This window comes from Mesocricetus auratus, unplaced genomic scaffold, assembly GCF_017639785.1.
Source record: "Mesocricetus auratus isolate SY011 unplaced genomic scaffold, BCM_Maur_2.0 Super-Scaffold_2245, whole genome shotgun sequence".
Classification (NCBI taxonomy): domain Eukaryota; kingdom Metazoa; phylum Chordata; class Mammalia; order Rodentia; family Cricetidae; genus Mesocricetus; species Mesocricetus auratus.
Window position 1 is genome coordinate 18,001,330 of NW_024429180.1, and position 23,469 is coordinate 18,024,798.

At 42.0% G+C, this 23,469-nt stretch overlaps 1 protein-coding gene across 1 annotated transcript in view; it reads right to left on the reverse strand.

Moving 5' to 3' along the window:
- Ndfip2 (Nedd4 family interacting protein 2) overlaps positions 1-9,294 on the reverse strand; it is a 63,123-nt gene extending 53,829 nt beyond the window's left edge. Inside the window, exons 1-3 of the mRNA XM_005070319.4 lie at positions 9,247-9,294; positions 3,983-4,110; positions 928-1,288 (exon numbers count right to left, since the gene is read on the reverse strand). Of these exons, the coding sequence (XP_005070376.1) occupies positions 928-1,263 (336 nt within the window). The 5' untranslated portion in view covers positions 1,264-1,288; positions 3,983-4,110; positions 9,247-9,294. The remainder of the gene's footprint in view (positions 1-927; positions 1,289-3,982; positions 4,111-9,246) is intronic.
- Positions 9,295-23,469: the final 14,175 nt, after the last annotated feature.

Sequence of the window (23,469 nt, forward strand, 5' to 3'; positions counted from 1 at the left end):
TACAACACACATGCAAACAGACAGGAAAGGTGACATATGGGACTAGCTGTAATTTCATAAACCACAACACTGCACCATCAGCAATGTGCACAAACGTTTTTCTCCTCCCCCCTCACTAAACAGATTTCACTAAATTATCTGAAAGTTTATAAATGAAAACGCAACACAGCAAATACTGCTGACGTTGGAATACACAAGGTTGGGGGGCGGGGGATACAGAAATTCTGACCACACAGGGCACGTTTCACTCATATTAGATGTAGCTAGAGGTTCATATACCTGAGAGGTAAACTCTATTATTAAATGGAAACTTAATTTTTTTTCAAACGAGATCCCAAATTGGCTACTAATAAAACGCTGCACTCACACACACACACACACACACACACACACAAACACACACACACACACACACACACACACACAGTGGGGACAGATTTTTTTTTTTTTTTTTTTGTCTTTCCCAACAAACGATCACTTTAATTAACACGAACACAGCGGCAAAATGACAAGGTGAAGCAGAACAGAGTGGCACGATCGTCCCCCACGCCAGCGATTCCCTACGGGTCCACGGCCCCTAGCGCGGGTTTCCCAGGCCAGCTGCATCCCAGCCCGCGGTGTGGACCCAGCCCGGCCCCTCCGCCCGCGACGCCGATCGCCTCCCGGCAGGTGGGTGCGGCGGGCGGAAACCCCACCAGCGTGTCTCCCGAGCGTCAGCGTCGGGGAAGAAGGAAAGGACGGGCGGAGAGGCAGCGCCGGGGCGACTCGGGGGATGTCGCGGCGGTGCGGGGCGCCGAGCAGGCCGTCGGGTGCGGCCGGGGGCTGAGAGAGGTGCGCCCGCGGGCGGGGAGGGTCCGGCGGGGGCGGGGAGGCGGCCCGGGGGGTGGCTGTGGGGTCCCCCCCGGCCCCCGGGACCCGCGCACTCACCACCTGGTAGCGGCCAGTCCCCAGCTGATGGTGATCCATGCTGCCCGCCTCGGGGTCTGGCTTCCGAGCGGGCGTGTCCCCTCGGCGCTCGGCTCCCTCGGCCTCCCCGGTCGACGACGACGACGTCGCCGCCGCCGCAGTGTCCCTTCCGCCGCCTCGGGTTCTGCCGCCGCCGCGCTCGCCCGGCGGGGCCGCTTCACTTCCTGTCGCTGCCTCGGCTACGGCGGAGACGTCCGCGTCGCTCGCCGATCGGCGCCGGAGCTCCGGGGAGCCGCGCGAGCTACTGAGCATGCTCGGGGCGGACGCGCATGCTCGCTGGCTCCGCCGGCGTCCCATCCGCGTCGGCGCTGCGAAGGTGGCCCTAGGTGGGAGGAGATGGAGAAGGCTGGCGAGTCCTCTAGGGTGGCAGCCCGTCGGGAGTGGCCGGTGGACAGAGAGGCGGGGGGGTAATAAAAACAGTCGCCCCGCTTGATTGGACTTTTCCGAGAGGGCAGGTTTCCCCGTGGGACGAGCGAATGCACCGTCACCGCGGAGACGCGGGTTCAGGGGAGAGGACAGGGATGATGCGTCCTAGAGGACCTGAGGAGGGCAGGTCGTCCTTTTCACGGTCCCCAAGCCTGGGACGTCTCAAAGAGATCCACCACCTTCAGGGCAGCCCTAAAAGGCTCGTTCAAGTCACGAATGAGGTAATGAGTCACCAAACATATGTATACATACATACATATTACATACATACATACGTATGTATAAAATCAGCTTTAAAATCACAGTAAAATTTCAAGGAAGGAAAAAGACACATATTCCTGCTACTGCTTAGGCATAGCCTTCCTCGGCAGCACAGCGCGTTTGTAACAAGCATTGAACCCACGATGACATACCACCGTCACCTGGAGTCCGCAGATTGCATTGGGGTTCATTTTCAGTGTCGTGCGCTCTAGGAGTCCTGACAAATATGCCATAATGATGCGTCATGGTAGTTAATACACTGCCCTGAGAGCCCTGTGTAGGACTTTACCTGCCTCTTTCTTTTGCCCCCATCTTGGTAGTAAGAGATTTACAAATCCAGCTGACTCTTCAGACATACATCCCGTGCCTTACGGAGAAGAAGGCCTTTAGAAATAGGAAATGAGACGGGCGGAGAAAAGGAACGAGACAAGGTAGGATTTTCGTGGTACTGCTCAGGTGTTACTAAGATCCGGTGATGTTAAGGAGTCACTTTTTTGTGGAACATCGTCACAGCCGGTGGCTAACCACGCGTGGCCTACTGTACATTGTGCATCTTTTTTCCCTCTCGGAAGGCACAGAGTGTACCAGGCTCTTAATTGTGTGCCACCAACCAGCTCCCAAATCATGACACGCTGAGTTATTATTTGTTATGAGTGCTCAGCCTGGCTTAGGCTCATTTATGGCTAGTTCTTTGAACTTAACGTGTTTCTCTCCGTCTCCCTTTTGCCTCGGGGCCTTTTGTTTTCCTTTCCTTCTGGGTATCTTACTTTCACTGCTTCCGCCAGTGTCTGGCTGGCGAGGGGCTGCCTAGTTTCTGGCCCCAGGTTGTCCCTCTCTTTCTCCCTAGTTCTCCTCTCTCCTTCTTTTCTTTTTGGAACCCCCATTTCTCCTCCTGTTTATTCTCTCTGTCTGCCACCCCCACCTAGCCTTTCTCTGCCCAGCTATTGGCGGCTCAACTCTTTATTAAACCAATCAGATGCCTTAGGCAGGCAAGGAGAAACAAATGCAACACATCTTTTACGTAATTAAACACGCATCCTTAGATCATTAAACAAATGCAGCATAAACAAGTACAATACATCTTTGGCCTGGTTAAAATGATATTCCACAACAACAGCACATTTCTTTAACAAGACGAGTACGGCAGACCAGCAAAACGTCTGCTTATTATGATCTGATGCAACTATCTTTTATAAGATAACCAAGCCCTTTCTCCATAAATTATCTTACTCTGGAGATCCCCTGAGGGGTGGGTACAAGAAGAGAAATCTGGAAGCCTCTCACTTTACTTTCATATATGTCCAGGGCAGAATTCTAAAATAAGGAAGACATTAGATGAGCCTTGTTCAACTAGCCAGACACAACAAAGTTCCATAATCTTTGTATAATCATTAAATACAAAAATTAAGTCTTCCTGATATTTTTATTCTTCAAATCATTCATCAGACAGATCTCTATTGGGCCATCTTGAAATATCTAATATCAGCATTGCCAGTCCAGCAATAATAGAAAGTGATGGTATGGCCATACCTAATTTTCTTTAAACTTGCTCTCATGTGTTCCAACGCAATATGTTTTATATTCTAAGATAATAAGCATGCCATTTCATTGACATTATTGGTGTAAGTGCTAGCTTCCCCTTACAGTAACACCCTGGATAGAATTACCTCTAGTGACACCTAATGTTAGCAAAGAAAAAATAGATTCCTATGTAACTTGTTATCTATAAAGATAATTTAGAAATGAATATTTGTGTCATTTTATTTTCATTGGCCACAAGGTTCACTTGTTCTTAAATTTTATTATAAGAAAAAGAAGTCATTGAAAAATCAGAGATCTGACTCAAAGTAGACAACTTGAATCCTGTTTATATATCAATTACTTCATTTTAACCCCTGCCCTGGTTCTCTATGTTTCTACTTTCACAGAGCAGATGACACAACTCAGTAACACAACACATATTTCAGTGAGACAGTATAAAAGAACGATGAAGCAAAGCAACAACATAGAGCAACTGAAGTCTCCTGAATCTCAGCCCTGTGTTATGTGTTATTTTAGCCTCCACACAACTCTTTAGTGTAGGTAGGCATGACTGTAGTCACCACCTAACAGAAAGAGAAACTAGGAGACAGAGGGAGTAAGCAACTTTACCAGTGCTGAAGAAGTGGTGATAGCATCAGAACCTCAACAACGTTAGGCACTGTGCTAAATATTGCACCCTAGGAAGAAGAACACATCCTTGTCTCCTTTCCCCTTCCTGGCCATCTCTACCGTGGTACTTGTGACGAAGACAGAAAGTAATACTTCATAAATAGCCAACCTGTCCTACCTTTTTCATCCACATGAAATCGTGATGCTTTCTCGTCATCGGCAGAAAAGACATTCTGATCACTTTTTTCCCATGTCGACTATGACCACAACTAAACAAGCTGCTCACATGTCCCCTGGGATCCACTCCTTGGAGATGAAACAGAAATCCTGTTAAGAGATCTGAAACAAGAAATGGAAGTATTCTCTAGAAGTCTTAAACAATAGCTGGTTATATTTTCAACAGTTGATCTTTTAACGATGATTCCACTTACCAAAATAAACTGATGGTGATTCACTACCCTAAGCTACCACCAGTAGAACTGTAGAATTCTACTGTAGTTGACTAGCACTTCCTGCTAACCCAATCAAATTCCATCTCTAAATGCAGCCACCCAGATGTTTACAAGTTGCTGTGCTGCCATCCTGGGTAGGACATGTGCCCCAGATTCTCTTTCAGGAAAGTTGAGTCTGCTCAACTGTAAGGAATGTGGGCCACCAGCAACTTCCAGTTGTTGGCTTTGAAGCTTTAATTCTGAAATGATGCTCTTTTCTGAACAGTATCCAGCCCTTCCCTGATATGGCGGTTGGACCATGTCTGAGCTGTTCTTTTATAACACCAGGCCTCTCTCGGCCAAAGTTACCAAAATAATGAGCAGGTGTTTATCACATGTGCATCACATTATGGCCGCTCTCCCTGCCTCACCCCTTTTTCCTCTCAGCCTTGTTACTCCCCAGTGCATCTCTCCCACTCTTAATTTTATGTCAGCATCTGCTTTCTGGAAAGCCCAACCTAGGCGAGTACCAAGAGGTAAAGCTATAGAATGTTATTGATACTGTCAAAGTCGTGTCAAGATAGCTACAGCTATCATGTTGTTGGGCTAGTTTTCCATGTCCACTATAACTGTCAGCACTCTGCATTAGCATTTCCTCATACAGATATGATGTGTCTTTGACCTTCACATGAAGAACAACTTTGACACTATTCTATAGAACAATAGCATGAGGTCATAGCCGATTCTTTGTTTGGGACTTACTTTTCCCTGGGAACTACCCCCACCTTCCCAGAGGCAGAGCCCCCACCCCAGGAGTAAACTGATCTCCTTCACTATCACCTCCTAAGCAGGTCTGCTGAGCTGTATAGATGCTGAACCACTCATTATCATTCCCGTATGGTTTTTTTAGCATTTCTTTTTTATTATTTTAATTTTAAATAGCTTGTTTTACATGTCAATCCCAGTTCCCTCTCCCTCCCCTCCTCCTGCACCCCCACTATCCCCCCCCCATCCTCCCACCCTATTGCCAATTCCTTCCACATAGGGGATATCCAGAGTCTGTCATTTCACTCAGGGCTGGGTCCAGGCACTCCCCTAAGAGTCCAGGCTGAGAGAGCATCCCTCTTTGTGTTATGGACACATGATGTCTGCTTGTATTCGAGGACTCCATAGGTTGCCCAGGCCTCCTCACTGACTCTCACATTCAGTGGGTCTGGATCAGTCCCATGCTGACCTCCCCACTGTGGGTCTTGGGTCCAAGAGCTCTCTCCTGTTCGGATCAGCTATCTCTGCTGGTTTTGCCAGCCCATTCTTTGCCAATTTGCTCATTGCTCCTCTCTCTCTGTCGCTGGGTTCCTTGGGTTCAGTTCAGTGTTTAACTGTGGGTGTTTGCCTCTGCTTCCATCAGTCACTGGGTGAAGGCTCCAGGATGGTTATAGGCATCAAGTTCATTATCAGGAATGCATTCCCGTAAGTTTAAGAGCAGTAGAGATGCTGTCGCCCACAGAGAGCCACAAGTCTAAATCACTAGATGGCAAGGGATCCAACTTCTATAAGTTTTTAGCTTTGTGTTACTCTTCCCACACTGTATAACCTGTAAACATATGTTATCCTCAAAGTGGCCTCTAGCTTTTGGTGGTTAGTAGGACCCAAATCTTGACAATTAATTGAAGGAATATATATGACTTTGTACATTTATCCACAAAATGACTGAAAAGTAAATTACCTTCTCCTGGAGACTTCTATCTATATTTAACTGAAATCCATTGTCATTTTCTGAACTTTAATATTCTAAAATATATTTCAGATCTTGCAGACATCTCCTTTTCACTTTACCAAATGAGAACAAGCACATCACATTTATCAATCTGAAATGTTTCAACATTACTGTATATATTTGTCCTTAAAGCACTTGAAGTCTTGAACTCAATTTAGCATCATATCATGTTCCGCATTTAGCTGGTTATGAGATTCCTGTCATCTGTTCAGCTCCATAATTTTAGAGAGAAAAATGTAAAGTTAGCAATTTGGCAATGTGGCACGTTTCTCTCTCTCTCTCTCTCTCTCTCTCTCTCTCTCTCTCCTTATTCTCTTCCAGTATAAAGGAAACATCTAAAGTGAACCTAGTCTTCCATCTATCAGAATTCAACTACAGACAGAAACAGAAAGAAATATATGTGAAGAATGTGTTAGGGAGGGCTGGAGAGATGGCTCAGCCATGAAAGATTAGGCTTACAGCCCCAAAAGATGTATTTTTGACTTGGTGTTTTCGTTTTTGTTTGTTTGTTTGTTTGTTTTTTAGCTTTGTTTGTTTTGAGGGGTTTATATGTGCTTTTTAGTTTGGCATAGATCCGTGCATATAACTGTGGGTGTTGGCTAGACAACTCAAGATCAAAAGCTCTGCCTCTCCGGCAGGAGCTAAAGGTTCTGTCTGAGGCAGAAAAAAAAATCCTCCTAGGCAAGCCCAGCTTTCAAATACACTTCAGTGATCATATCAGGTCCATTCAGATGTTAGAGGCTAACCCTCAAGTCAACTGAATATGAACTTCACTCATACTTTAAAATGCTGTCACAGCCACGCTACTTTTGGCTGATGAATCAGACTGCACCCTGGCCATATTGACATGCTGAACTGGCATCCCAGGCTCATTTAAACATCAGCTAAAAGGGTCTCTGTCGAATAAAGATACAGCATGAACAGAAGAGGAGGAAGAAAGGAGGAAGTACTAAAAGGCAGGCTACATTTAGATTGAAACAATTCTCTTATATTTGTCTCCTGTCAGGATTATTTCATATAAAGTACTTAGGTGTGGTTATGTTTGGAGGCATCGCTAGGCAACAATACAAAGGTCAGGAATATGATTCACGGTATTTCAGTCCTGACAATTAGTATTTTTCATTTTTCCCAATGTTTAGTTACGGAAAACAAGTGTGAGCAAATCAATAGCCATTTTGTATCAGGGACTTCCAACTTGAATTTGAACAACACACAAGTTATTAAACTAATCTCTTCTCTACCCGGAATATGGTCAGTTCCTGGATCGCGAGTAAAGCAGAGCTTTGTGAGATGTTACTTTATCTCTTTTTGCTCTGCAAGTCAACCCTTGTTATTGTAAGAAAGCAGACATGACACCTACATTTATTACCTATTGTGACAGGTTTCTTTTAACGGATTAATATATGATCTCTGTGTAAGAAAAGATGTGTGTGGAAAATACTAGGAGAAAAGGGATGTCTACTGCATATCATCAGCCTTTGTCAGCACGTTATTGAGCACGGCTCTCCCATCCACAAGGAATCTGTCTCTCTTGTTAAGCATAGTCTGTTTCACCACTGACAGTGTCACACATCAACCATAAGGTCACCATATGAGGCTGCCTTAGTTTCAGTACTGAATATAAAGGATGTCTAGCATCCAAAAGGATGAGTGACGATAATAATCAGGAAAATGGCCTTCCAAATGCTGGTTTTTCAGAAGCAAGAAGCAACTCAAACTGATTTCCTGCCATTAACTTTCAAATAGGGACAAGGCTGGTGGTCTCACAGAACCAAAGAAAGTAGACATAGTAAGCAAAGGGATGTTCCTTTGCCATGTCACTTCGATTGTCCCTAGTATGTACAGTTTCCTTGAAATATAAAGACAGCCCGGTGGACACAGCAAATTCCAGGCTAGCCAGAGCTACATAATGAGACCCTGTCTCAAGATTAAAAAATGAACAAATAAATTTCAACATAGAGTTCCTATAATTCAAAGACATTATTAATAAACATATTAATAATACAAACACATGTGGCCACATACTAAGTCAGGATATATATAGTTTAAAAAAATCAAACTTTCTGTTCACAAGAAGCAGATGATATGAATGCCATTTGGCTAGAAACTAAATGTCTAGAAAACAGACTATGTCACAAAACTCTTGCATTTGTGTACTTACCGCCCAAAACTACAAGATCACCCAAGTTGACACCTTCATTTGAAAGAGATGGGTTTTAGGAGCTGGGGAGATCAAACTCTGTAAAGTCTGATCCCCAGAGCTCAAATTTAAAATACAGGCAGGGTGACATATGTTTCATTGCAGCAGTGGGGAGACAGATAAAAGTGGATTTTTGGAGCTAAGTGGCCAGCCAGCCAGGTCAGTGAGGGATCCTACATAAAGCAAAAACAACAATGTAGACAGTGGTTGAGTAATAACACCCATGTTGACCTCTGCCTCATGCTGCATGTTCATATGCCATCTTTCTCTCTCCTCTCTCTCTCTCCCTTTCTCTCTCCCTTTCTCTCTCCCTCTCTGTCTCTCTGTCTCTCTGTCTCTCTCTCTCTCTCTCTCTCTCTCTGTGTGTGTGTGTGTGTGTGTGTGTGTGTGTGTGTGTGTGTGTGTGTAGCATGCGTATGAACGTCTGAGAGATGAGTTCAGACACTCAGGCTCAGGCTACGTCTGCAATCCACTACCACCAATTCTCTCCCAGCTTTGCTTAATTGTTGAAACCTTTTTTAAAAATCCAAAATACTTTTGGCTTTCCCCACCTCATCCAACAAGAAATATCTCTTTACAACACTACTACTATTGTAGATCAAGAGGGTAGAACTACAGCAGTCATGAGCTCAGCATGTCAAATTCTTTTAGAAGAAATAAGACAGGTAAATGAATTACCCCTAATAAAAAGCTCTAAATTGATATGAATTCTTTCCAGGTTTCAGCTTTGGAACAAACAAGACAAATACAGTAAAATATGTTCCCCATAAATTCTAATGTGAATTGCACATATTCAGACCTGAAAGTCAAATAATCCTTTTCATTTATATAGAGTTGAAGATATAAGAAAACCTAAATATAGAGATAGAGTAAACAGGATTCTCTCTCATGACTGAGCCTCCACTCTATGGCAATGGCCATTTTGATGTGTTTCCTAAAATAATACAGCTACACAGTCCAACACGACAAACCCTAGTCACATATGATCATTTACATATAAACTAAATAAACTACAAATTATTTTCCATACTCACCCAAGACACATTTCAAATATTCAGTTGCCACACGTAGGTCTAGGGGCGGCCATACTGATCACCATAGATATAGAACTCTTACATCACAGAAAGGTCCATTAGACATTATTGCCCAATGAACCATTCTCTTATTCACCTTGAACTATCCCTACCACCCTTCATTTCCAGAATTAGCCAACTAATAAATGGCCTTGGTGTCGACGTTGCCACGGCTTAGCAATGTAGCCCCTGGGTAAGTCAACCTACTGAGCTGGTTTGCTCATGTTTTATACCATAATTGCTCCTTCTCCATCTGTCCCATGGATTATTCTGAAGCTCATGTAAAAATGTAATTATACAAATAGAAAGAACTATTGTTTCTGGAATCCCTTCCCCTATTGTTAATGTTCCAGTGGCTGACGGTGTGCGAGAGCTTTAAAATGTTTGCACTTAAATTCTGGGATAAGGATTATAATCTCTGTATAACCCTGAAGTTAGTTAGGTCTTCCAACATGACCACATCATATTTTTTTCTAGTATGACATCAATTCATAATAAAATAAAAGACTCCACTGCATGTCACCATAAAAAAGTCTGGCATTGTTTATCCAGTAGTAAAGTTATGACATGGCATATTAGTCAACCATAATTATGGTAGTAATGGGTAATGTCTCCTGAATGTTGGAAGCAGTTTTGCTGGGTTGTCTCACTACAACCCCAAACACATGGAGTAAGCACTACTGCTGTTAGTGTTTCACATAGCAGATAATTTACACCCTGAAAGAATTTACCAAAAGATACAAGCAAGTCACAGAAGAGGGATATACCATATTATAGTTTTACTTTAACTGTATTTTATTTCAATATACTCACACAGAAGAAAGTATATAACTCTTAAGTCTATGCCTTGATGATTTTTGTAAAGTATATAATATTGTGAACCCAGGATCTGAATTAAGAAATGTAGCTATTTCCAGAACACCCGAAATACCACAGTGGCGTGTTTCCTATCTTTTCCCTTGTGCAAGGAATAACAATTAACTTGACTGATGCCACTAAAAATTAGTTTTGTTTTGTTTTGGGGGGGATTTTGAGTCTTTTTTAACTTTAATTTTAAATAGCTTGATTCACATGTCAATTCCAGTTCCCTCTCCCTCCCCTCCTCCTGCACTCCCCCCACCCCCACCCCCGTCTCCCACCATATCCCCACTTCCTTCCACATAGGGGATATCCAGAGTCTGTCATTTCGCTCAGGGCAGAGTCCAGGCACTCCCCTAAGAGTCCAGGCTGAGAGAGCATCCCTCTTTGTGTTATGGACACACGGAGTCCATTGGCATGCCAGGGATAAATACTGATCTACTGCCCAGGGCCCCATAGGTTGCCCAGGCCTCCTTACTGACTCTCATACTCCGGGGGGTCTGGATCAGTCTCATGCTGGCCTCCCAGCTGTCGGTCTGGGGTCCAAGAGCTCCCGTTGTTCAGATCAGCTGTATTTGCTGGTTTCACCAGCACACTCTTTGCCCATTTGCTCATCGCTCAACTCTCTCTTGTCACTGGGCTCCATGGGTTCAGTTCAGTGAACTGTGGGTGTTTGCCTCTGCTTCCATCAGTCACTGGATGAAGGTTCTAGGATGGCATATAGGGTAGACATCAAGGTCATTATCAGGAATGGGCATTTAAGGTAGTCTCTACACTATTGCTTAGTTTGCCAGTTGGTGTCATCCTTGTAGATTGCTAGAGGTCTCACTGGTGCCATATCTCTCTTCAAACTTACGACTCATTCTATTATGGTATTTATCATCCTGTTCTCCCCTTATTCTACCCCTCACTCCACCTTCCTGTTCCCCCATGACCAATTCTCTCCTCCTCTTGTCCCCCTCTCTTCTTCCCAGCTCCCATTCCCCCCACACAAACCTCCTGCCATGTTCCCAATCTGTTCAGGAGATCTTGCCTCATTCCTCTTCTCTGGGGTACCAAGCATATCTCTCTTAGGTTCTTTCCTGTTTCCCAGACTCTCTGTCAGTGGAATTTCAGACTGGAACTATCCTGATCCATGTCTAAAATCCATATATGACTGAGTACATACCTTGTTTGTCTTTTTGTGACTGGGTTACCTCACTCAGGATGGTTTCTTCTAGTGCCATCCATTTGCCTGCAAATTTCAAGATTCCATTGATCATTTCTGCTGAGTAGTACTCCATTGTGTAAATGTACCACATTTTCTCTATCTACTCTTCAGTTGAGGGGCATCTAGGTTGCTTCCAGGCTCTGGCTATTACAAATAATGCTGCTATGAACACAGTGGAGTAGATGTCCTTGTTGTATGAATTTGCATCTTTTGGGTTTATGCCTAAGAGTGGAATTGCTGGGTCTTGTGGTAGATTGATTCCCATTTTCCTGAGGAATCTCCATACTGATTTCCAAAGAGGTTGTACAAGTTGGCACTCCCACCAGCAGTGGAGGAGTGTCCCCCTCTCTCCACATCCTCTCCAGCATAAATTGTCTTTGGTGTTTTTGATTTTAGCCATTCTGACAGAATTAAGATGGTATCTCAGAGTTGTTTTGATTTATATTTCCCTGATGACTTAGGATGTTGAGCACTTTCTCAAGTGTCTCTCAGCCATTTTAGACTCCATTATTGAAAATTTTCTATTTAGTTCTCTACCCCACTTTTTAACTTCATCCTTTGGTGTTTTAGAGACTTGCTTCTTGAGTTATTTGTAAATTTTGGAAATCAGCCCTCCTATCTTTTCCCATCCTGTGGACTGCCTTTTTGTGTTGTTGACTGTGTCCTTTGCCTTACAGAAGCTTCTTAGTTTCGGGGGTCCCATTCGTTAATTGGCGATCTCAGTATCTGTGCTACTGGTGTTATGATCAGGAAGTGGGCTCCTGTACCAATTCATTGAAGAGTATCTCCCATTTTCTCTTCTAAGAGTTTCAGTGTGGTTGGATTTTTGTTGGGGTCTTTGATCCATTTGGATCAAGGCGATAGACATGGATCTATCTGTAGTCTTCTGCAAGCCAATACCCAGTTATGCCAGCACCATTTGTTGAAGATGCTTTCTTTTTTCCATGTTAATTTTAGCTTCTTTGTCAAAAAGGTTTTTGATTAAAATCAGGGTTTTCAATTCGATTCCATTGGTCTACCTGTCTATTTTTGTGCCAATACCAAGCTGTTTTCAGGACTATAGCTCTGTAATAGAGCTCAAAGTCAGGGATGGTGATGCCTCCTGAAGTTCCTTTATTGTATAGGGTTGTTTTTGCTATGCTGGGCCTTTTGTTTTTCCATATAAAGTTGATTAATGTTCTTTCCAGGTCCCTGAAGAATTGTGATGGAGTTTTGATAGGGATTGCATTGAATCTGTAGACTACTTTTGGCAAGATTGCCATTTTTATTATGTTGATCCTACCAATCCAAGAGCATGGGAGATCTTTCCATTTTCTGGTATCCTCTTTGATTTCTTTCTTTAGAGACTCAAAGTTCTTGATATGCAAGTCTTTCACTTCTTTGGTTAACATTATCCCCAGATATTTGATGCTGTTTATGGCTATTGTAAAGGGTGATGTTTCTCTGATTTCTTTCTCAGCCACTTTATGTATATAATAGGGCTACTGATTTTTTTTAGTTAACCTTGTATACAGCCACTTTACTGAAGGTGTTTATCAGTTCTAAGAATTCCCTTGAAGAGTTTTTCGGGTCACTTATGCAATCTATGATATCAACTACAAATAGTGAAAGCTTGACTTCTTCTTTTCCTATTTGTATCCCCTTGATCTCCTTTTGTTGTCTTATTGCTCTAGCTAGAATCTCAAGTACAATATTGAAGAGATATGGAGAGAGTGAACAGCCTTGTCTTGTTCATGACTTTAGAGGAATTGCATTGAGTTTCTCTCCATTTAGTTTGATGTTAGCTGTTGGTTTACTGCATATTGCTTTTATAATGTTCAGGTATGTTCCTGTTATCCCTGATCTCTCTAGGACCTTTATCATGAAGGGGTGTTGGATTTTGTCAAAGTTTTTTTTCAGCATCTAGTGCGATGATCATGTGGTTTTTCCTTTGCAGTTTGTTTATATGGTGGATTACATTGATAGATTTTCTAATGTTGAACCATCCTTGCATTCCTGGGATGAAGCCTACTTGATCCTAGTGGATGATGTTTCTGATGTGTTCTTGAATCAGATTTGTTAGTATTTTATTGGGTATTTTTGCATCGATGTTCATGAGGGAAATTGGCTTATAGTTCTCTTTCTTTGTGTGGCTTGGGTACCAAGGTAATTGTAGCCTCGTAAAAAGAGTTTGGCAGTGAGCCTACTGCTTCTATTGTGTGGAACACATTGAGGAGTATTGGAATTAGCTTTTCTTTGAATTTCTGGTAGAATTCTGCACTGAAGCCATCTGACCCTGGGCTTTTTTTTTGGTTGGGAGAATTTTGATGACTGCTTCTATTTCATTAAGCATTATAGGTCTGTTAAGATTGTTTATCTGGCCGGGCGGTGGTGGCGCATGCCTTTAATCCCAGCACTCGCGAGGCAGAGGCAGGCTGGGCTGGACCGATAGCCTCCGACAATACAAGACAATACGAGAAACCCTGTCTCGTAAAAACCAAAAAAAAAAAAAAAAAAAAAAGATTGTTTATCTGCTCTTGATTTAGTTTTGGCAAGTGTTATCTAGCCAGGAAATTGTCCATTTCCTTTAAATTTTCAAATTTTGTGGAGTACAGGTTTTCAATGTATGCCCTGATGATTCTCTGGATTTGCTCAGTGTTCGTTGTTATGTCCCCCTTTTCATTTCTGATATTGTTAATTATTAGCATGCTCTCTCTCTCTCTCTGCCTTTTGGTTAGTTTGGACAAGGTTTGTCTATCTTGATGATTTTTCTCAAAGAACCAATTCTTTGTTGCATTGATTCTTCTCAATGTTTTCCTGGTTTCTAGATTGATTTCAGCCCTCAATTTGATTATTTCCTGGTGTCTACTCCTGGCTGAGTTTGCTTCGAGTTTGCTTCTTTTTGTTCTAGAGCATTCAGTTGTGCTATTAATTCTCTAGTGTGACTGTTCTCCAGTTTCTTCACGTGGGCACTTAATGCTATAAACTTTCCTCTCAGCACTGCTTTCAGAGTGTCCCATAAGTTTGTGTATGTTGTGTCTTCATTCTCATTGAATTCCAGGAAGTCTTTAATTTCTTTTTTAATTTTTCCTTTACCTAGGTATTGTGCAATTGTGCATTGTTCAATCTCCATGAATTTGTAGGTTTTCTCCAATTTGTGTTATTGTTGAATTCTAATTTTAATGCATGGTGGTCTGATAAGATACAGGGGGTTATTCCAATTTTTTGTATCTGTGGAGGTTTGCTATGTTTCTGATTATGTGGTTATTTTAGAGAAGATTCCATGTGGCGCTGAGAAGAAGGTATATCCCTTTGTGTTGGGTGGAATGTTTTATAGATGTCTGTTAAACCCAGTGGGGTCATAACTTCTATTAGTTCTTTTGTTTCTTTGTTAAGTTTCTGTCTGGAGGTCCTGGCTAGCGGTGAGAGCAGAGTGTTGAAGTCTCCTACTACTAGTGTGTGAGATTTTATGTGCAATTTGAGCTTTAGTAATGTTTCTTTCATGAATGTGGGTGCCTTTGTATTTGGGGCATAGATGTTCAGAATTAAGACTTCATCTTGATGGACTTTTCCTGTGATGAATATGAAATGTCCTTCTTCATCTCTTTTGATTGATTTTAATTTGAAGTCTAATTTTTTATTTATTAGGATTGCTATACCAGGTTGTTACTTGGGTCTGTTTGATTAGAAAATCTTTTCCCAACCCTTTACTCTGAGGTAATGTCTGTCTTTGAGGCTGAGGTGTGTTTCTTGTATGCAGCAGAAGGATGGGTTCTGTCTTCATATCCATTCTGCTAGTCTGTGTCTTTTTATAGGCAAATTGAGACCATTGACATTGAGGGATATTAATGACCATTGACTGATGATTCTTGTTTGTTTTTAATTTATTGGTAGTGGTGTTATTGTATGTAGGTTCTCCTCCCTCTTTCTTTTGATGTTTTGTAAAGTGGGATTATCTATTGCCTATGTCTTTGTGAGTGTAGGTATCTTCGTTGGGACTAAGTTTTCCTTCCAGCACTTTCTCTAGAACTGGATTCATGCATACGTATTGTTTAAATCTGGCTTTGTCGTGGAATATTTTGTTTTCTCCATCTATGGTAATTGAAAGCTTTGCTGGATATAGTAGTCTGGGATTGCATCCTTGTTCCCTTAGCATTTGTAGGACATCTGTCCAAGGCCTTCTGGCTTTCATAGTTTTCATTGAGAAATTGGGTGTAATTCGGATAGGTCTGCCTTTATATGTTACTTGGCCTTTTTCTTTAGCTGGTCTTAATATTTTCTCTTTATTCTGTAGGTTTGATGTTTTGATTACTATGTGGTGAGAGGACTTCTTTCTCTGGTCCAGCCTATTTGGTGTTCTGTAAGATTTTCATAGGCATATCCTTCTTTAGGTTAGGGAAGTATTCTTCTAGGATTTTGTTGAATATGTTTTCTGTACCTTTGAGCTGTATTTCTTCACCTTCTTCTATACCTATTATCCTCAGGTTTGGCTTCTTCACAGTGTCACATATTTCCTGGACATTTTTTGTTAGGGATTTGTTGGTTTTGAGATCTTCTTTGGTTGATGACTGTATATCCTCTAATGAGTCTTCAACATCTGAGATTCTCTCTTCTATCTCTTGTATTCTATTGGTGATACTTGAATCTGCAGTTCCTCATCATTTACCCAGCCTTTTCATTTCCAGCATCTCGTAATTCTGTGTTTTCTTTATTGTTTCTATTTTAGCTTTAAATCCTTCAACTGTTTGAGTTGTTTCCTTCATTTGTTTGGTTGTTTTTTCTTGGTACTCTTTAGATTCTTTAAGAGATTTATTTCTTGAATTTTTTGGTTCACCTTTTCCTCCATTTCATGTATTTATTTTTTGTTTGTTTTTTCTTCTATTTCTTTAAGGGATTTCCTCATTTCCTCCTTGAGGGTCTCTATCATCTTCATAAAATAATTTTTAAGGTCTGTCTCTTCTGCTTCATCTATGTTGTACTTTTCTGGTCTTGCTGATGTAGGGGGTCTCTAGATTCTGGTGGAGTCATGTTGGTCTTTCTATTGCTGAGTGAGTTCTTATTCTGTCTTCTTACCATCTCTTCTTCCAGTGGCTGCAGGTGGGGTCTTTCTTCACTGGTCTCTTCCTTTCCTGATCCTGAAGCTGGGCACACCTGAGGGTGGGGTCTGGAAGGACTGATGTCTTTCCTGTGTGGGTGGGTCCTCTGGATCCCAGGAGTGGTCTCCTGGAAGATTGAGGGAGTGGGTGATGGGTGGGGGAGAGGCTCCAGGGGGACCCAAGCTCACCTGAAGCTGGGCACGCCAGAGGGTGGGGTCTGGAAGGACTGATGACTTTCCTAGGTGGGCGGGTCCTCTGGATGCCAGGAGTGGTCCCCCGGAAGAGTGAGGAAGTGGGTGATGGGCGGGGGAGGGGATCCCAGGAGGACCCAAGGTTGCCTGGGCCTGGGCGCACTAGTGTGAAGAGAGCTGCAGGTTGGGTCTGTGAGGACTGACCTAAAAATTAGTTTTTACTTTTCAAAATTTTATATTAAATTACCGTTTCATTTGTTTAACCTTTTACTATTAATATTTTATTCATATTGTTGAATGGTTTATTTATCCATTCTGTCACTATATATCTATTTGTGAATATACCATTCATTTATTACTTACAAGTTTTACTGAGTAAGCATGGCTTATATTCCTTTCCTGGGTCTCACCACAATAAAGTGCCATAACCTGTGTGGTTTAAGAAACAGAAATGTATGCTTTCATAGTTCTGCAGGTTAGAAGTTCAAGATCAGGGTTTCCACAGGACTGGTTCCTTCAGATTCCTTAAGAAAGAAACTCTTTCTGCCTCCCCAGTACTGTCTGGTGGTTTACTTATAATCGTTCGTGTGGTGTGCAGATGTATCATTCACTCTTGGTCTGTCTTCATCTCCTTATGGTATTCTCTGTGAGCCTGCTTCTACAAAAAGGTTGCCATTCTACAGGGTCACCAGATAGTGGATTAGGGTCCCGAAGTGCTGTCTGACTTCATCTTCGCCAAAACTGTTGACAGCAACACTATTCCTGATCAACTCAAGTTCCCAAGCCAGGACGTTCAACACAGGAATGTAGGAGACACAAAAATCACCCCCTAAGAGAGACTTTGTGAACAACATAGCTAAAAACGTTATCCTACACGTTTTGGTGAATTCATCTATGTATGTTCCTACCAGTGTATATGCTGAACTATAAGTGTGTGCGTGTTAAGTGTTTGTAAATACATGTATGTTTATAGGTTTGTGTGTATGTGTGTGTGTGTATTTCGGTTTTAGCTGATGCTGCAAAATGATTTTCTAAAACGGTTACAAGATTATTTTTCTCTCCTAATCAGTGTATGGGGATTAAGTTGATCTACAGCTTTGCAAACAATTGGCTTGAAAGAAAAAAAAACCAAAAACTTTTTTTCTTAAGGATTAGCCATTCTGGATCTAGAGAGACAGCTCAGCTGTTAGGAGTACTGGCTGCTCTTCCAGAGGATTTCAGTTCAATTCCCGGCACCCGCATAGTGGCTCCCAACCATCTGTCCCTCTACCTCCAGGGGCTCCAATGCCCTCTTCTGGCCTCTGTGTACGGCAGGCATGCAAGTGGTGCACAGATACACATGCAGGCAAACACCCATACACACCGAGCGATTTTTAAAACTGAATTTTAGCCAGTTTTGTAAGAGTCTTGCTTCTGTTGATAACAAGTTTGAACTCATTTAGATGCGTCTTAGTTGTCTTTTCTAAACTGCCCCTTTGTCTACTTTCTGTAACACTGACATTGCGTTGTTGCTGGATTTGCCAGCCATCTTTATTTATTTACTGAAACGGGTCCTTTGTTAGATGTAGCCTTGGAGTTACCAGGGTAACCTAGCACCCACTTTCCCTGTGGACCTTAGGAGGCAAGCGTCACGAGTGGACACATGCCGCTGGCTCCCTCCCTTTCTACACCCTTCCTTAGGTAGAGTTGCTATAGCTGTGATAAAACACCATGGCCAAAAGCAACTTGGGGAGGAAGGGGGTTTATTTTATACTTTTCCAGATGACAGTCCATCACTGAGGGGAATCAGGGCAGAACCTCAAGCAGGGCAGGAACCTGGAGGCAGAAACTCATGCAGGGGCCATGGAGGATGCTGCTTAGCGGCTTGCTCCCCCTGGCTTACTCAGTCTGTTTCTCATTCCACCTAGAACCACCTGCATAAGGATGGCACTGCCCACGATGAGCTGTGTCCTCACACACGGGTCATCGATCAGGAAATGCAGAACAGGAAAATTTATAAAGGCATCCTCTCAATTGAGATCCTGTCTTTCCAGATGGCCCTAGCTTGTGTCAGCTTGACATTAAACCCATCCAGGGCAATGCCCAATCAATGACGGAAGGGCAAAATCATCCTATGAAACAGAAACAGGAGCTGTAAATCATACGTGGCCGTCCATCAGTAGACGGTCTATGTGAAGATTTCTGTTTCCTTCATTACTGAACCTTTGGTTTCAGGAATAAATGCGTGTACATTTCTCTCTGTGAGCATCAAATTCATCTGCTACTGACTTTCCTTTCAGAGACTGTAGCTGTTTCACCTTCTTGCCTTTCTTCATGGGTTTTCATTAGGCTCAATTCCCCTTTCCTCTGCACTGAAATTGTTAACACTTACTCATAACATCATAATGTTTCTGGGGTGGGTCTCTCAGAACCGACTATGGGTCACTTATTACTTTATCCACTCTAACTGACTAATGTTCCTATTCCAACACAATGGTGGGGTGATGATAAAATCACTACTGCATTTAATATGCACTTTCAGACCCAACAAAGAAATACCTCAGGACACAGAAGTGTCACGCTTTACAGGTGTGGTTTAAGAAGCTTCTAATGGCTGGGCGGTGGTGGCGCATGCCTTTAATCCCAGCACTCTGGAGGCAGAGGTAGGCGGATCTCTGTGAGTTTGAGGCCGGGCTGGACCGACAGCCTCTAAAACAATACAGAGAAACCCTGGCTAGTAAAACCAAAAACAAAAAAACAAAAAACAAGAAGAAGCCTCTAATGGTTCTCCTTGACTTGCCCGAAGTGTGAATGGGTCTGGCCACTTAAAATGCCATCCTTCTATTTCATCTGTTATTGTACATAGAGTCTCTTAGGATCTCAGTCAAGTATTGGTTCATTATGAGCTAAAATGCAACTCGAGTTTTCAAAAGTCACTTTATTATTGTGGTAAAGTAAACCTAGCAGAAAAATTGCCATATTGACCATTTATGGTGTGCAGCTCACTGGCACTAAACGTTTCCTGGTCTCTCTACAACCATCAGTCACATCAGAGCTTTCACCGTCACATGCTGTAACTATGCCTACTGAACGGTAACGTATGCTGCTTTCTCCTCCTTGTCTCTGGGAGCTGGTCACCTTCAGCTTTCTGCCTCTCTCATTCTGACTGGTTAAAATACTTCATCTATGTGACATTATAAAATGTTTGGGTTTTTTTTTTTTTACTTATTTCAGTTACCGTAAAGTCTTCAACATTCACCCATGTTGGGTTGATGAGATGGCTCATTAAAATAACAGCACCTGCTACCGAGCCTGATGACCTGAGCTCCATTGCCAGTGCGCTCTCTCTCTCTCTCTCTCTCTCTCTCTCTCTCTCTCTCTCTCTCTCTCTCCTCCCACTCCACTGCGCACACACACAGACACAGACATAGATACGTTTGTGTGTGTGTGTGATCAATGTCTCAAATTGTATTCCTTTTGATATGTCAGAATTTCATCCATGTTGCAGCATGTGTTGTATTTGCCAAATAATGTCCCGTTGTATGATAAACTAAGACTTATTTATATAATACTTGAATAGACATTGGGCTGTTTCCTCTTGAGATATTTTTATTTAATCTCTGTAACTGCAGCCCAGGGCAAACTGAATTTTAGCTGGGCGGTGGTGGTGCATGCTTTTACTCCCAGCACTCAGGAGGCAGAGGCAGGCAGATTTCTGTGAGTTCGACGCCACCTGGTCTACAAAGCTACACAAAGAAACCCTGTCTCAAAAACAAAAACAAACAAAAAAAAAACCCAAACAAACAAACCCCTGAATTTTAAAGCTAGCTGTGTCACTAGATAACAGTTGACCCTAGCTAAGTTGAATATTCTCTTTATATCTTATTTTTTCATTAAAAACGAATGTACTCACCTCACTATGGTGGATTTAATAAGAAAACAAAATGTCTAGTGTATCTAGAGACTGCTAAATAGTTGGGTATTTATCAACTGGCAGCTAGACATGGCTCCCTTGATAGTAGACAACTGAATAGTTTGTTCTACACAACTAAGACGAATCCAGACTGATGTATGTATATATATATATATTGCTTTGTGAAAAGTCATCTTAGGTCAAATATATATGGCGTATCCCCAAGATACTTTTAGCTTCCACAATATACTAAAATCAATGAAGGGAGGCAGAGATAATTTGTGAACCATGTACTTTTTCTTCCACCCACAATCTATTTGCCAACCTCATAGAGGTTAAAATGTCAATTCAAAAGTCTGATTTTTAAGCAGTATCAATTTTGTTTATCAGACCAATAAAATCATATCTTTAAGGAATTCAAACTTAGTAACTCATGTAGAAAACATCTTTAGAATCAGCTGAAGATAAACTAATTCACAGGGTGAGCATTGATCAAATTTTTCAGAAGAATTTTTTAATTTGTGTGTGTGTGTGTGTGTGTGTAGGTGCACTAACTCTTGTGTGTGTTTGTGTGGAGGTGAACTCACTTCTCTGTGTATGTGGGTGTGGCAGCCAAAGGTCAACTTTGGATAACTTCTTTTATTGCTCTCCACCTTAGTTTTTTTTTTTTGTATAATTTCTAATCTATTAGGGGCGGAGGTTTTACACATGTCCCACAGAATGTGTGTGGAGTTTTCCCCCTCATCCCTGTGGTTTCTTGGGGTTGAACTAGAATCACCAGGCTTGGGACGGAGTCTTTTAACTTGCTGAGCCATCTTGGGGCCTCTCCACCTCTCCTTGTGAGGAATTTTCCCACTGAATCTGGAGGTGTTTGTTTCCGCTATATTGCTGCCAAGAAGCTATGGGACCTGGCCGCCTCTGCCTCGCCTCCATCTCTCGGCAGACCTGCTCTAGCACCAGGGTTACAGCTGCATACCAGCACACCCAAATTTTACATAGATTTTATTTTGGACTGGAACATGGGAAATAAATCTTTACTGAAATACACTGTGCACAAAGAATGTCCTAACGAGAATGCAAGGCATGCCACAGCTTCCAGCCTTTGTCACTATGAGAAGAACACTTCTGTTGTCTACACCACCTACTCTATAGAACTCATTATGGGACTCCGAACAAAAACCTTATGTATTACTGTAAGAACTCTTTTTAAAATATGTGACCATATCTGTTTCCATAGCTTAGAAAACAAAACCCAACAGAAGTTTTTATTGTCATGTATTCGGTAATTAAGCATGCCTTTTCAAAACAAACAAACAAACAAACAAACAAACCCAGTTAGTTCTTGTGACTTCAACACCTGGAAATGTAAAAATGTCACCAATTTAGGGTCTCTGATCCACAGCTGGGAGAGCCGCCTTAGATCAGTGGTTCTCAACCTTCCTAATGCTGTGCGTTAAAAATACAGTCCCTCATGTTGTGGTGACCCCAACCATAACACTGTTCTTGTTGTTATTCCTTTGCTGTAATCTTGCTACTGTTATAAATCATAGTGTAACTATCTGATACGCAGGGTATCTGCCATGTGACACTTTGAAAGAGTCACAACCCACAGACTGAGAACCACTGTCAGAGATCAATAATCAGGAAGTGAGAGATTGTATATGTTTCATGTATTCTTTGCTAACACCCCTACCAAAAAAAGACTTTACAAATTCGAAAATTATCACTAGAAACAATAGTATTCATATAGTTTTAAACAATAATTATAATGAAAAACCAATACAAACAAAAGTACCCATGAATATATTTAGCATAAAAATAAGACAAAAAAAGGCAAAAACTTACAAACATTAGCAAGGATTTGAACCTTGTGTGCACTTCTGGGACTAGATGGTATACATACTTCAGAGGTCAGTGAACAGTGTTTCAGAAATCAAAAATAGTATTATCCTATGAGCCAGCAGCTTCATTCCCGATATATGTCAAATATAACTGGAAGAACCTAGAAGAAATATTTGTACACCTATATCCAATGCAGCAAAACTCAAATATATTCATGCATATGATATATATGTATATATGCATATGAATTGTGTGTATATAGTGAGATATTTTGCAACCTAAGCAGGTGGGAAATTGCCAGACAGTGGTGGCGCACGCCTTTAATCCCAGCACTTGGGAGACAGAGGCAGGTGGATCTCTGTGAGTTCCAGACCAGCTTTGTCTACAGAGTGAGTTCCAGGACAGGTTAAGTTGTTACTCAGAGAAACCCTGTCTTGGGAAAAAAAGTGTGAAATTCTGTCACAGGAAATTCTATTACAAAGTGTGTAAACTGAGGGAAATCAGCTAACCAATCACAGTAGTAAATACTGTACATTCCATTTGCATGAGGAGGAATAACCAAAATCCTAGAGACAAGCAGGATGACAGTGGCAGGGTTTGTAAGGGTTGGGGGAGGGATTCAGAATCTGCCGGGCCAGAGCTTTCAGCGTTGCCAGATGAAGATCTGGAGAGGGACAGAGGTGATGGTTGTGCAACTGTAGTCTCTCACAGAGCTACACTTCAAATGGCTAACGCGGTAAATTGTGTTATGTATATTTTGCTACAATAGTGCAAGAAATTAAAGGAAAAAATAGCTTTATCCTATTTGCAACAGAAAGCAAACATTATGCTTACAGAGCAAGACAAAATAGGTTGATAGATATTTAGCCCACCTAGAAGAACAAGGCTCTCACCACTGTTGCAGGGAGGCTCTACCATTTCTAGTTCAGGTGGGGAAGCTGACTAATACTTAAAATGGTTATAAAAACATAAAAGGTCAATGACAAATGTCAGCAGAGGTGGGGAAGAATGAGCTTATTCACCCCGCTAAAAAAGACACTCTGTTTATGGTAAAGTAAGAGGTGAACAATGGATTGTGCAACGTTTGCCCTGCTCTGCACAGAGGTTCAAAGCAAA